Source organism: Channa argus, chromosome 21, assembly GCF_033026475.1.
Source record: "Channa argus isolate prfri chromosome 21, Channa argus male v1.0, whole genome shotgun sequence".
NCBI lineage: Eukaryota > Metazoa > Chordata > Actinopteri > Anabantiformes > Channidae > Channa > Channa argus.
The window spans coordinates 8192207-8207621 of NC_090217.1; the positions used below are offsets into that span (position 1 = coordinate 8192207).

A 15415-nucleotide genomic window follows, 5' to 3' on the forward strand; every position below is an offset into this window, starting at 1 on the left:
CTGTAGTATAAATTCGAATAGTTTAAGTAATACAAAATTGTTCAGCTCATACGTACACTTTATCGAGTGAATTCATCAGTCAGTAATCTATTATTATTATTATTAATAATATTATTAATATTGTTGTTGTTGTTGTCATTCATGACACAGAGACCAGAACAAAAATAACGTTTTACATGTTAAGATGTCTGCTTAAATTCTGGAGTGTCTGGAACAACGTAGGCTGCGTACTAAAGCCAGTGTGTGTGTGTGTGTGTGTGTGTGTGTGTGTACGTGTGTATGTTTGTGTGTCTGTGTGTGTGTGGTATCCTGCAGGACACACCCCTTTTAGAATAAGTCTTCTCTTCAAACTTCGCTCAGTCTCCCAAGGACTCATCGCCCACTCTGAGCTCACTGGTGAGTTTGAATGCATTCAATTCTAAAAAAATATATTTTTATTTAAGTGGTTCGTGTTGTTCTGCATCTTTTTCTTGCGCAATGTTTTTGCGATCCCTCTGAAGTCATGGCATGTTCTGGTTGGATGTTTCTGTCGGAACCACTGGTTTCTTGGCATTAAGTTAACCAGAGGAGCAAGCTCTAATAGACTGTAGTGGGCTATGAGAAGCATCAGAAATTCATAGCTGCAGAGAACATGATAGACAGCGTGCATTTCATTTGTGTAACAGACTGACAGACCATGACTGAGGAAACCACCAGAAGGGAGCATGTTGAAGACTCCAGGAGTGATAAAGACGCTCCTGAGGAAGGGGCTCAGCCGAGGGAAAAGTGGGCCAACAACATGGAGTTCATGCTCTCCATGGCTGGAGAAATCATTGGCCTTGGCAACGTGTGGCGCTTTCCCTACCTATGCTTCAAGAACGGAGGAGGTGGGGAGCAAGTGATGGAAATATAAAATTTCATATTATCTTATTTCAGCTTCTCCTTTAAAGGTTTATAGTACAATTGGAAATTCTGTAATAACACTATGACCTAATTTTTAACAGTATTCTAGTTATTCCACTTGCAGTTAATTATATAATTAAATGTTAAAACTCAATATCTCAAAAATCTTTCATCGAAGATTTATTGATTAATAAGTTAATGTCAATCATATCATATTTGTCAGTGAAGAACATGCCCGTATCTGTAGAACCTATGCCTCACCTGACTTGAAAAACGTTTTTATCTTTGTCTCATTTCAGGTGTTTTCTTCATTCCTTACTTTGTGTTCCTCTTCCTTTGTGGCATCCCTGTATTTTTCCTGGAGACGGCTTTGGGCCAATACACCAGTCAGGGCGGGGTCACCGCCTGGAGGAAGATATGCCCCATGTTTGAGGGTAAAAACAAGGCTCCAGAAGTTGTGTATAGAGTTACACAATTATTCAGTTGATGTGCAGGAAATACATGTTTACCACTGTGTTGGAGAAAAATAATTGGTGGCACACTTGTGTAACAAGTAGGCATAAATTAAGAGATTACATTAAATTTACACAGGTCAAGCTGCTCTACAACAGAGCACAGTTAGCTATAATACAATAAATACTAAGTGCACGGGAATATGTTTTTGAATGCGGTACATTCTGGTGCTTGATAGTTTTTATCAAAGGCTTGTATTGTTAGCCTGAAGTGTATTAGAGGACTGTGTTGTATATACAGCATATATCAGGAACCAATCCAATGCTGAGCAGCTGTAACTGTTACATTCAGAGAGAATGCAGCCAGAAACTTTCACTAAGTGTGTGAGAATGCGTTGTGTCCAACAGGGGTGGGGATTGCATCCCAAGTGATTGTGATCTATTTGAACATCTACTACATTGTGGTGTTGGCCTGGGCTATCTTCTACCTCGTTAACTCCTTCAGAAATCCCCTGCCCTGGTCTACATGTGACAACTGGTGGAACACTGGTAAGACCCCCTGTGGAACAAACCAAGCACAAGCATGTCTTTGATTAGCAGAACTAAATTGAAGATGAATCCTCCTACATGCTTTAACATTTTGACTTGGACACCATCCATCTCACTTTTATCTCTCTCTTTCCTCTAGAATTATGTTACAAACGCATTAGCAGGTTTGCCTACCCCCATTTGACCCAGGCCAACTCAAACTGGTCATTCCTGAATAACATTAGCTTGCCTGACTACTCTGACAACATCACTTACATGTAAGTAGCATCTCTATCACAATGTATTATTTGCAACCCATAATCGGTAATAAATCATGCTGCTGTGGTACATAAAAGAATAAAACACGATAAACATCGTGGGATTAGTCTTGGCTTACATAAATGTGGCAGCTTTGAAACACACCCATGCTTTTATGTGTCTAGCTCAGGAGATTTTAATACTGCCTAATAATAGGGTGAATTTGAAAGGCAGATGGAATAAATATCTTGCCTTAAATTGGAAGTAATTAAAAACATTATTATTAAATGGTAGAAAATGCCATAAAAGGGAAATCGTTTTACATTTTTGGAAAACCAGTTGTTTGCATTCTTGCCAGGATTAGCTGAGATTAAATCCATGATAACATTGTAAAAAAAAGGAGCCAGAGCCTGCAGCCGGTTTGCTGAATTTAGCATAAAACTAGAAACAGGCTCTTCAGGCTGATACAGTATATCAGCCTATATTAGTGAAGAGGCAGTGTTTGATCATGTCCAGTGGTTGAAAGATTATCCACTCCAGAGATCGTTGAATAACAAACACTGAACATTTATTCAATTCCACAAACACATTTCCCGTAGTGTTTCCACTGTAAACGTTCACAAATCATTTTCTCCGAAACAATGTAAGAAAGCGTGTGCCTCCACACCATTACCTTGTTGCCCTCCACAACCTTGTTGTCTGCTTCTGTCATTAGCTCCAATAGCAAAATCTTGTCGACCCAATAGCTGTTGTAACAACATTCTCTCATACATTTAGCTTAATGCATATACATTGTTACGCTAAATCGGGTGTAACTGCAGAAGAGATAATGCCAAACTAAGTTAGAAGTCTTTTAAAGACACCATTACACTTGATATTTAATAACATTCTGATTTAATATGTATCCTGGTCATATTAAAAATTATGGCATTGCTACAAGATTGTTTACTTCATCATACGAACTTTCATATTATCCTCAAAAGTACAACGGTTGAAGGCACTGATGGAAACTTTAAGCATTATTCATTATATTGTAGTTATTTGTGTGATTTTGTGTAGAAATGGTGCTTGTAGTTGTAGTAATAGTTTGTCACCTTTATGAACCTGATATAAAGGCAAATCATTGTTTTTTTTTAACTCAATTTAAATAAATAATTTTATTTTTATATTTTTATATTTCCAGCAATGAAACTGAAGTCTTACTGATCAAGTCACCTGAAGAGGAGTTCTGGACGTGAGAAAACACAGAATTACACACACTTATTACCTTTAACCATCGACAAAGCGTCGACAGTTATGTCCCCCTCCCCAGTGAGCTCATCTATGGCTGGAACATTCCTTAACAATAGCTCTTAATGGTTCCCAGATATCAGGAGACATCTTTACTCTAACTAATATTAATGCTAAACCAAGAAAAGATCCATCCAAACACAACAGGGGAAGTAACATTCCTCAGAATCCACAAATGGCAAAACTCCACTTTTTTTTTCAACTTCCAGCTGTGATAGAAAGTTGCTTGTCTTTTTTTTTCTAAACGTTCAACATTTAAAAAATGAGGCTGCTGCACATCACGTGATCATCTCCTGATTTAGTGTGACAGCACATATTGGGAAATCACTCAGCTAAATACAGTACAAGTGTGCTGCATGATGAGAACAGTGTGTGCTCCTTTTCTTGCAGCTTTTATAATAATGTACTTGATGCAGATATTTGATCTTCGTATGATGTATATGAAATTGTTTTAACCTCATGGGCGTATGGCTTTAAATGCATTGGTTTTATAAGTCACAACACATTTGTACCATAAAGCTCCTGCAGAAAGAAACTAAGTATACTTGTAGTAAGTACACATGAGCACATCCATCATTTTGCATTTGTGTATATGTGTTTCTATGTCCTGTCTTTCCCCTACAGTAATCGAGTGTTAAGAATATCAGAGGACTTGTCCCTGGGAAAGGTTCACTGGGACCTCGCGCTGTGCCTTCTGTTTGCCTGGGTTATCTGTTACTTCTGCATTTGGAAGGGAATCAAATCCACAGGGAAGGCAAGTCCACCTGTCATCTCACTTCCTATTTGTATTGATTCAATTCTTTGTCACTGGTATAGATTTAATAAAGAGTAAATGTGTTAAAAATAATAACTGAAAGGTGCACTTAATCTTGTCATATTTAAAAATGTTTGTCTTAAAAAACATAATTTCTACATTTCATTTTTTGAGCAATAGTCCTTTCTTTACATTCTGTAATTAAAATTGCATATAATATGTTTTCTTGCATGAATGTACTGTATATACATAGGGTGGTGCAGGCTCTCGTTTCCTCTAACGTAATTCAAATGGTCAGTCAAGAGCTGTTGGTTACTGTTACCACATCAATACTCAACGCCATTGGGATCAATAATGTATTTCAAAGTCCAGCTAGAATCTTACAGCATCTCAGTTGTTGTGAGGTTGCAGGGTACATGCAGATGTGTCTAGACTCATAACTAAAGTTTAGTCTCGTTATACAGTTTAGCCATGGGTCCAAGGGGACGCTAGATTAAATTAAATTCCCTCTACATGCTTCTACGATAGAAAATGAATGAGAATGGGGCAGACATGAGGTCACAGTGTCTTTGGCCTTTTACGTCCTAAATGTTGTTTCACCCATGGGTCCTGGTAGATACACTGATTGTTAAGAACATCCCTCAAGGTGGTCCTGAGTTATCCCATTCACAAAAATAAAACCGATGAGAGGTCACGTAGGGCTTGACCTTTGACTACCAAAGGCCAGTTAATTTATCATTGGCTCCAAGTGGACATTTTTGCCAATTCAAGAGCATCCTTCAAGGAGGTCAGGAGATACAGGGTTCACAAGAATGGAACAGATGAAATGTTGCATCAGAGTTGACCTTTAGATCTTTGGCCCCCAACATCTAATCTGTTCACCCTTGAATCCAAGTGGATTTGGCCAAATGTAAAGAAATTCCCTCAAACTGTTCATGAGATATTGCTTTCAGAAAAATGGAATGCATGTGAGGTCACAGTGAGCTTAACTTGTGACCTTTACTGTTAGTTCAGCCTTTTGTTGACTGCTTGTTTGAAATTAACTCACTGAAATAAACCCATTGTATCCTACCTTCCCTCTACCCATTTGGAAAGCAGCTCATTAGCCTATGGGATCATTTCCTTCAGGAACTGGTGTTTAAGTTTTTTTGTATTTGCTCGATCTTTAAGTGTTGTAGTACTGTATATTAGCAATAAAATGTTTAGGTTTTTTTTGCTGCCTTCAAGTGGTCAAACATATATTTTAATGTGTGTACATATTTAAAGACACGTTCACGTTACATAAAGATGAAGCCATAACCCTTTCGCATCCCTTTTTGTGGTTGCAGGTGGTTTATTTCACTGCTACCTTCCCCTACGTGATGCTGCTCATCCTCTTTATCCGTGGAGTGACGCTCCCAGGAGCTGCAGTGGGCCTGAAATATTACCTCACCCCAGACTTCAGCAAGATCGCTGAGCCAGATGTAAGAGCTTACTCCACTGTCACAATGAACTTCAGTTTCACTTACGCTTGCTTTTGAAATATCACATCATAAACAAGGTGTAGTACAGCCATTTTAGTGGCATCTGAAATTCAGTGGCTCTAAAATCGATACGTGCAGAAACTCAGAGCATTGGTCTCATAACAAACTAGAGCATTTATCTCTTTGAGGATGAGAATGAATAGAGTTTGGAGGGTAGATTTACTTTATATGAAGCCAGTGTAAGGTCATTTAAGCTGCTATTCAATTAATAGATTTATTTTTATTTGTTTTTATAAAAAGCAGCCTACCGTGTCAGTCTCCCCCTCCTTTTCTCTCTTCGCACAGTTCACAGCATGTTTCTCATATCGAGGGCTCAGATGTTATTACCACAGCTTTGAAAGTCACAAGTTGTCCTTAGGTGGCAGTCACTTCCTCTTCCCATGTGATGAGCATGTATGCATACGTTTTTATGCACATTCCTGTTGGAAGTGTTCACATGAACTAATCTGGACTTATGGTGCCATGAATGGTGTTGAGCAAAGATCAGAAAAGAGCCCCTTTACATTTGATTTTGGTATTTTCCTCTTCTAGCCTTTCTTTGTTTTCCTGTTTAACTATCTAATTTGGATAAACATTCCACTCTAATTTAAAAAATTTCACATCAGCCAAGTTAGATGAAATGTGGCTGCCTCTGCAAGAAACCAATTTCAGTGTACAACTCTGGACTGTTGGTGTCTTGCTCTTTAATCGTGGAATGAAGCAAAGGAAAAAACTGTGAGAATATTATGTGGTGTCATGTCAAATGCCAGGGAAGTCTGTTATGGGTCAGTGAGCAGAATTATGCAATACCAGATGCTCTTAGTAACTGATCTGAATACAGATTTGTTTCTTGTCTTCACATCTAAGTGCATGTTCTTTCCTTGAAGTACAATAGAATTTGTAATGGAGTTCTGGCCTACATCTGGGGTCTGCTTAATGTACAGTATGACTGTGTCTCCTTTTTGTCTGTGGGCCAGGGTGCGTGTGTGAATCTGTATCCAGAGTGTCCTAGAGAATTTCAAAATAAAAGGCATGCTTGTAAGGACACAATGGTTTCCTCTTTATCCATTGTTGGATGTGAGGATCATTGGCCACGGAAGCACAGAGGCTTTCATTTGTGACCCAAGGCTGGGAATGAGTCAGGCGCACCAGAGCTAGAGTAGGGGCCTGTATGCTGCTTTGGAACCCTGCCAACCCAGTGGGTGAGACTTGCAGCACTGTGGTGCATTAATGTTAACCAGATGCTGTCAGGACAAGACATTAGACATCACGTAAACAAACCCGCCCAGACCACCATACCTGAATCTCACAAATATAAATACACGTGTTCACGTCATGCAGTTGTTAACAGTTACACAGAAACACGGAGACACAAACTCACATACTGTGGCTGCAAGACGTTCAAAAAGTCAATCTTTTCTCTAGGTATGGCGTGATGCAGGAACTCAGGTGTTCTTCTCCTATGCTGTGTGTCAGGGAGTCCTGACCGCTCTGGCAAGCTACAACAAATACAATAACAACTGCTACAGGTCAGTGTACTTACTGTACTCACACACGTACATGTGTTGCTCTCTCAGCTCGTCGTCACCTTAGTTTTATGTTTGGCTGCACTTCCACAGTTCACTTTTATGGTATTGTTCTTTGTAGGGATTGCGTGGCACTCTGCTGCCTGAACAGTGCCACCAGTATCTTTGCTGGTTTTGCTGTGTTCTCTGTGCTGGGATTCATGGCTCAAGACCTCAACATATCAATGGATGAAGTGGCTACTAGTGGCAAGTTCCCTCCCCATTTATTAACTGTTTATCTCTTAATTGTCTGCTAACAAATATAATAAATTGGCATTAAAATATCCTCTTTTCTTTTTGCATTTTGGCTTCAGTGGTGATAGTGTTGACAACAACCAACAAATGTCCACAAGATGGCGTCTTGTATTTAGATACAGCTAAGGGTTTTACTTTGCAGAGGCATCAAAAATGATGCTGACCTTCAATTTCCATCTTTTACTGCTGTTGTTTAAATTTATGTTGTGCTCTAATTTTTAGCTCAACGTTGTTTGTTCTTTCTTTGTGGGAAAGTGCTATTCAATTTGAAGCTATAAACTATAAACCCAGCAGTTGGGACCCCTTAAGGAGCCACACTATAAAGTAGAGGAGTCAGTAGATCATAGTAATATGATCTGACTTTTCTTGTGTAGTGCTACTTTCACTGCTTTGAGGCTCTAACAATCCTTCAATTTAAATAATGAGGGAGGGGTAAATCACTTTTTGAGTTAAGTGCTTATGTAAAAGGCTCCATTTTGGAGGTTTGAAGTAGACATTATTTCATTTTAAGAGGTGAAAAGCCAAAAACACTGTGGACCAGCGTGTCATTTGCTTTCTACAGGCCCTGGATTGGCTTTCATAGCTTATCCTAAGGCTCTGTCGTTGCTTCCTGGCTCATCCTTCTGGGCTGTCCTCTTCTTCCTCATGATCCTCTTCCTGGGCCTGGACAGTCAGGTACAGTGCACAGTGTGTCAGAATATCAGCATCATATTTTAGTTGTAAATGATCTAATCTACAGTTCTGTGTTCACAGTTTGTGTGTGTGGAAAGCCTGAGCACAGCCCTTACAGACCTGTTCCCACGCCAGCTGAGGAGGCCTGGTGCCAGAGAGATACTGGTCCTAGTCATAGCTGCCGTCTGTTTCCTGCTCGGACTGCCCCTCATCTCTGAGGTAACCTGCAGCTGGAAGAGGGGAGGGATATTTTAGGATAAGTGGGGCCATAAGAGCAAAGATTCAGATTCAGATTTCTTTGTTTTAGTTGAGTAAACTGTCTAAATTTGATCCCATCATAAAAAAAAACCTTTCTTCACGTTTTATGACTAAAACCTCACAGTTGATCCTTGTGTATTGTGATAATAAGCAAACGTTGGCATAATAACTTTAGATACTAAACTTAACAATAAACTTAGACCTTTTTTAATTGAATATAGAGGAACTGCATACTGTACGTTTTCTAGCTTACTGTTTTACTCACATGTTGCAGCCCAGCTTCATGTTTGGAAAGTAGCCAGTTGAGGTGGTGAAAAACATAGCTTATCTGTTCTTCTGACAGCTACTTATCTCTTCCTTCCATCACCTTTTTTCTGCTCGGCTTTCAGGGAGGAATAGTCCTCTTCCAGCTGGTTGACACCTATGGGCCCAGTGGAACCAGTCTCCTTATCATTGCCTGTTTTGAGACTGTTGTGATTGCCTGGGTGTATGGTAAGTTAGGTCGCTGACTGATCTTAGTTTAGTACATGACCTGTTTACTAACTTCAAATCTTCCAACTATTCTAAAAGACTAAATTAGCCAAGCTCTGAATCAGCGTGATGGTGGTATTCTGTGTTAAGTGCTAGAACTCATAGTTTGTCTTCTCTTGTTCCCCCCAAAAAATAACTTCTTTAGATTTATTCAGTGTGTGCAATTTCGACTGCAACATTACTTTTGCAAGTGTTATCAATGTATCTGTATCTGCACAACCTTATCTGAAAGAAAGCTGCTTCTGATAAAACACCACCGTCCCAAATAATATAAGGACAACTCTACCAGCAACTTGAAAAGGGACAGTTTGATGAAAGATTCTGCTTTAATTTATATCATTAAATATTTATACTGGGCTTCTTCAACTTTTGGGTCTTACTCCTATTCATTTGCATTTATAGACACAGTGTCCTAATGTTTTGGTGGAACAATATCCACTGCGGAGCAATGCACACAGAATTTTAAAACAGACACTCACTGGACACTTTATTAGGTACATCTGTACAGTCTAATGTAATCCAATACAGCAGCTGTGCCTTGAATTCTACTTGTACAATGGTACAAGGTTTCTCAGTTTTTAGAAAGGTCAGAAAGGTGATAATTCTACTCTGTTTATTATTAATGGCCTAGTGGTTAGTGCAGTCGTGCTGTAGTGCATTATAGGAAGAGGCGGTTGTAAAGTTTTGTCCCAAGCTTTCACTGCTGTGAGTTGCACCCTAGTAACAGGAACAGAAATGAATGAAATTCAGTTAAAGGTTCTGTGAAGTCCTACTCTCAAACAAGAGGTGCCGAGGTCAATATTGTACCATAGAGACAAATGCTCCACCTGCTGGTGTGACACTAACATTAGCATCTTCTACTGCTAAGTCTATGGTCAATGAACACTTTCATTTTGCTCCCATTTTTCTCTTCTGGAGGATCAACTCCTGCCCTGGCCCCAATTTTCTACTGCTATTATCTGTACCATCGGTATTTATCTTCCATTTCCATACCCCGTCTGTCATCATTTTTGATAAATCCTCTGAGCTCCTGCTTCCTCCTTCATTATGAGCAGTTAATTCTAGCTGAATTACAACACGTGGGTGGAGAGTTACTCATCTTTGCATCTCAACTCTCATTGCATCTGTATTTTAAACCTTGTACTGATACTTTTTACTTTATAAGTACTTTAGAATACTGTATGTCTGCAACCTCACAGCAAAGTGACTGTTTAGACTGAATGTTATATGTGGAGATACTTTCTTGTCCAACTTTTTATGAGGCCTCTCACTGTAGTTAGTTCCAAGGTTGACTGTAGCATTTATGGCACCCTGTCTGCTTTCCTAAACAGGTTTGACAACTTATTATGTATTATGCATTTGCAAAATCATTCTGTGGATGTTGTTCCATCACACAGGTCATGTATTTATGAATCTCATTTAAGTTTCCTCCTGTTTTTTAATGTCTCTCTTTCTTTTTATGGTTCTTCTCCTTCTCTCTTTGGCAGCTCAAGGTGAGCAGCTTTCTCATCCTCGTCTTCCATTTCATCTCTCATCTTCTCCTCATTAGCCGTCACTGATGTCTGAACACTTTTCTTTCCCTTCTCATTCTCTGTTTTTATATCCTCCTCATAAACAGCTTGGTTATCCTTCATTATGTATTGAAATGCTACATTGTATATTTCTAATATTTATTTACATATTTAAATATTAAATTGCTGTCTCCAAATTGCCGTCTCAAATTAATGCTGTGGCGTTGCATTGGTACATTTATTTCTAATGCTATTTTTCATGTTACACATTGTTTACATGAGGATAAAAGTAGTAAAATACCTCATGTTAAAAAGTATGCATTCAAAAATTAACAATTTTAGAAGTTCATGTATTCAAAGTATCAAACTAGATCAATATCACTGATGCACTCACATGTAAGCAGTACTTTTATTAGTCAAAATAAAGCTAATTTGAGCGACTTATTTGTTAAATTGATCTGATCTATAAAATCTTAATAGTTAAATAGTTAAATTAAAGGAACGGTAGTTGCCAAGTAAATGTGGTTGTAGTAAAAGTATAATGTAGCATGAAATGGAAGTACTTGAGAAAAGCACAAGTATTCTTCACGATCACGTTGTGTTTCAGTTAAGGGCTCCATGTGTTTGAGAGCAATGTCTTTGAAACAAACCAATTTTTGTCCCATTTGATTAACACCTACCGCCCATTACGTTGCAGGTGCTGACCGTTTCTATGACAACATTGAGGACATGATCGGGTACTCGCCATTCCGTGGGATCAAGTACTGCTGGTTGTTTGTGACGCCGCTCATCTGCACAGTGAGTCCTCACACCTCAGTCACATTTCTCTAGTTTGCATCTCTGTCTCTTTCTGCCACACTGGCTCTCAGCTTTAACATCTATTTCCTCTGGTTTTCATTTGTATGCATTAGCATTTCAAACTGTGTCTGCCCACACATTTTTTGCTTACCCCTTATGTTTGCATCTCCCAGCTTCCTTCTCTCCTTTTGACACATCTGGGGAAATAAACTGAAACTGCTGCCTTTAGCTGGAAATGTGGATCCATTTGTTTTATAAGACACATCAGTGAACCGTAGACACGTGAATTAATAACATTTAGTGCTAGTAAGTACAGGGACAGGTCATGGGAAATTGGCCCATGGGCTTAAGAAATAAGGCCCCCCCCCACACCTCCTACACAGGACCAAAAACTGAAAGGAGACGAAACAACTACATATTGGACGTTGTTTTGTGTCCATTTTAGAACATTTTTCAACTTTTTGTGTGTGTTTTTTTTTTGTAACTTTGTTATCGTTTCATTTTTTTGACCATTGCCCTCATTTTTAAAAGCATGTTTTCTTTTCGGTTGTTGTCTGTCTCCCTACGGTATAGTTTGGTTTATTTAACTGTGGCTTTAAAACAAGAAACAGTTCATACTGAGGCTCTGGCCCAGGGGCCCCCTGACCTCAATTAAAGGATCATCGTGCTATTTACTGTAGCAAAATTAGTCAGACATTTCCTGAGGTAGGAGTGAGTCCAAACAGAGCTGAAATGCGAATGAACATCAAACTTAAATTTTTAAAAGCGGTTTTAATGACCCCCCCAAAAAAGATACAAAAATAAATGACATAATTTGTTTTACAGTAAAGTCTTCTAACGTGAGTGTTTCCTGTCCTCTAGCTCACTCTGCTGTATGACTTGGCACAAACACGTCCTCTTGTGGTGTACGAACATGCGCTCGGGACCTGGGGGACCACACTGGGCACGCTACTTGTCATCACTCCACTGATATGCATCCCGATATTTGTTGTGGTTTCATGGTGTAAGGTGAGTTAATGTTTTAGTCAGTTTAAAATATAACACCACTCCAGTATTTACAGTTATCCTGTGATATGTGTGTATGAATACATTTAAATTGCATTTTCCTCAAATTAATCAGAATCCCAAAAAGATGACTGCACCATCCAGCGACCTGCGTCAGGCTCAACCACACAAGCCTGTGCTTACAGTGTGTAACCTCGTTGTCTTTAAGGGGCAAGGACAGCCCGTCAAGAGTGTGGACGAAAGTAATGAGAAGATGATGATGGAGGAAGCCAATGGGGTTTGATTGTTACTGATGACACCGATAGACCTGCAGCACATTTTGGTGCATAGACGGCATCACTAAACTGTGATTATGTCAAAACAAAAACAGACAGTTTTAACTACATGCCAAGCTTTATAAATGTTTACACACTGAGTCAGGGATATTATTTTATAGTTTTTTTTGTACATTAATCTTTATATTAGACATTTTTAAATGAATAATAAAATCAAAAATTGTATTTCATTCATACGCATAATCTATGGAAAATTGATCCAAGACATATCCTTATACATTTTTAAGCCTTGTCAAAACCTGGTGCCTATATTAGCCCGCCAGCCCAATGGCCGTTAGTTCATCTGGCGAATTGTGTGTTGTAGTAGCCTTTGCCACTAGCTCCAGAGATAAGGAGTTGGCTACAGAGGTGTACTTTATCCCCAAAGAGTGAAACCAACCCAAACTACAATGCTAATCTGAATAATACAAATTTGGAACATGGGTTGGTGAATCTGTAAAATTACAAATCCGAAAAGCGTACACTTAGTAAATCCCTGACATTGCATTGTATACCGTAGAATGTCAAATGGACTGATTGCTGAATGCATCATGTGTTTATATCTTGTGCAGAGAATAATGATAAATTCCATTTGAAATGTTTGCTCAATATCCTGGTGCATTTTATTACTCATTATGTGCATTGATTGATTTCTCATCATAAAGGATAAACTTTCAATACAAGTTCAGGATGAGCAGCTTAGACTTTATATGTACGACTCATGTTTCTATCTTGTAGCCAGAAAACTAAACCCAAGTCTTACATATTGAGGTACATATATCAAAAAAACAACACCATACACACAGACATGAATGATAAATTGGTTGTGTGTGTGTGTTTGTGTGAAGTCACAGGATACATATGATTGATAAACATGAACTTGCTACAAGCAAACTCAGTCATCTGTGTAATCCAAACCGGCATGCAATTAGCAGACGATTCCGCCCAGTTAGATACCACCTCCCTTCACCCTGGACACAGAATGACTCACAGTCCTTAAAAAACTCTAGCTTTAAAAGCCAAAAAGCCCACCAGAGGGTCAGCTTGGTGTCTTAAAGTGAACAAAGTGTATATTTTATCTTTATGAAAACATCTAATAAATATTAGGAAGCTGTCAGCCCACTGGCAGATTAATGTTCCTCATGGAGAACGGTAGTAGGAATAAGTCATATCCCTATTATGTATATCGATTGATCTGTGGTTATATTAGGAGCTGCATCTTGCCTGAGGGTAGATATAGAACCATAAGTAGCGCAACACTTCAGTGTTTATAATTAGAGTATCTACCCATGAGCAATTATATAACCAAAGCCACAGCAAGGATTTCTGTAATGAAAACCCCAACCACTGGCATGGGTATCAATATTAATACAAAGTTTAACAAAATAAGACCAGTAGGACATCACAGAAACATATATTATATGAGAAAAGACTTTGGTTCAATTTGTTTGCACTTAAAGTCACTGTAGTAAATTGTAACCGCTGCATTAATAACACAGTAGTGAGTAGTAAGGTAGCTAAGAATGGTGCCATACAGAGCAATGATGAGCCAAATGGTACTTACTGATTTTTTTTGTTGGTCTTTACCAGTCGGATAGCAGGTCTCTCAACATTTGCCTTAACAGGGCTCAATATGGCATTAACACATTAACTTAACAGTTCATATAAAAAGATTTTGTTTCCAAATAAAAATCACTACATTGACCTGGTTTTAAAAATGGAGGCATCAGTGTTGGAAAGATTAACGGCTAACTCCAATTCACAAGTATTAGTGCTCGTGGTTAATTGTTGAATGCAACGCGCTTTGGTCGACCATGTTGTTTTTTTCAATTTGCTTTAGAAATAAAGTGGATCAGATTGGATGCTGAGCTCTGTCCCCCATAAAATAAAAACCACCAGGTGAAACTAATATAAAATTGTGGCTCATGGAAAATGGATCCAGCAGACTTGGCCGTACTACTTTTTTCACTTTTATGACACAAAGTGAGGAAAGATAATATTAAGGCAGCTTATCATTTATGGATTGTGATTGTGTTTTGAAAGATCAGTGGTGTGTTAATGCAATGCTGCTGTAAAATGTCTTTTGTGTCTCTCTTTAGTCAGCTTTTTAAAGTCTGGCAAACTAATGCTAAGTGTATCATCGGGATTAATTAACAAAAAGCTTACGTTTCGTTAAGTTGCATTATGGGAAGTGTAGGATAAATTGTTTGCGAAGTTTTAGGTCAGGAACTAAAAGTTGGCTTCTGCAGGAGCCTGGAGTGCAGAGATTTGTTACAGTAGTCCAGCTCACCTGGACACACTGCTGAACTACTCTGTAAAGGCTGGTGGCAGTCGATGAGGTTTGGCTTCATCTTTTCTTGGGTTTATGTGATCTTAATGCATAGATTGTAAATCCATTATACATAATTATTACACATTAACGAGTAATGCACGTCCTGTCCCGTCAAGAGACAAGATAGCACAAGCAATAAAACTGTAATATTGCTGTTACTGATAATAAGTCTTTGTGGTGTTTGATATAACATAGGTAATAATATTCAGTTGTTTCTTTGCAAATATAACTACAAATAGAAAATAAGTGGACAGAAATGCACTTTTTGGAACAACAAAATACACGTTGGTGAAGACATTAATGGCATCCATAAGTCGTCAGTAATAAAAGATGTGTCTGAGGTCAGCAGCATTTGTCACGGGGGAAAAGGGGAGAAAAGGAAAAATGTCTAATCTTATTGTTCAGCTGACCATTTGATCGAAACCCCCAAGAAGAAAACAGCCCTGAATGCATCACACTAACGGATTGAAAAAAGTTCCCCATAACATAAAATTGTTTCCGCTTTATT

The 15415-nt window shown here is 38.6% G+C and overlaps 1 protein-coding gene across 1 annotated transcript; it reads left to right on the forward strand.

Annotated features, from left to right (window-relative positions):
* The first annotated feature begins 264 nt into the window (after window positions 1-264).
* LOC137106740 (sodium- and chloride-dependent GABA transporter 2-like) lies at window positions 265-13177 on the forward strand. The gene is made up of 16 exons (XM_067490484.1): window positions 265-396; window positions 666-866; window positions 1182-1316; window positions 1743-1883; window positions 2023-2140; window positions 3304-3354; window positions 4035-4164; window positions 5493-5627; window positions 7092-7195; window positions 7314-7438; window positions 8049-8161; window positions 8240-8377; window positions 8806-8908; window positions 11156-11256; window positions 12118-12264; window positions 12377-13177. Exons 2-16 carry the CDS (start codon window positions 677-679, stop codon window positions 12542-12544), a joined length of 1899 nt encoding a protein of 632 aa, XP_067346585.1. The 5' UTR covers window positions 265-396; window positions 666-676; the 3' UTR covers window positions 12545-13177.
* The last annotated feature ends 2238 nt before the right edge of the window (window positions 13178-15415 follow it).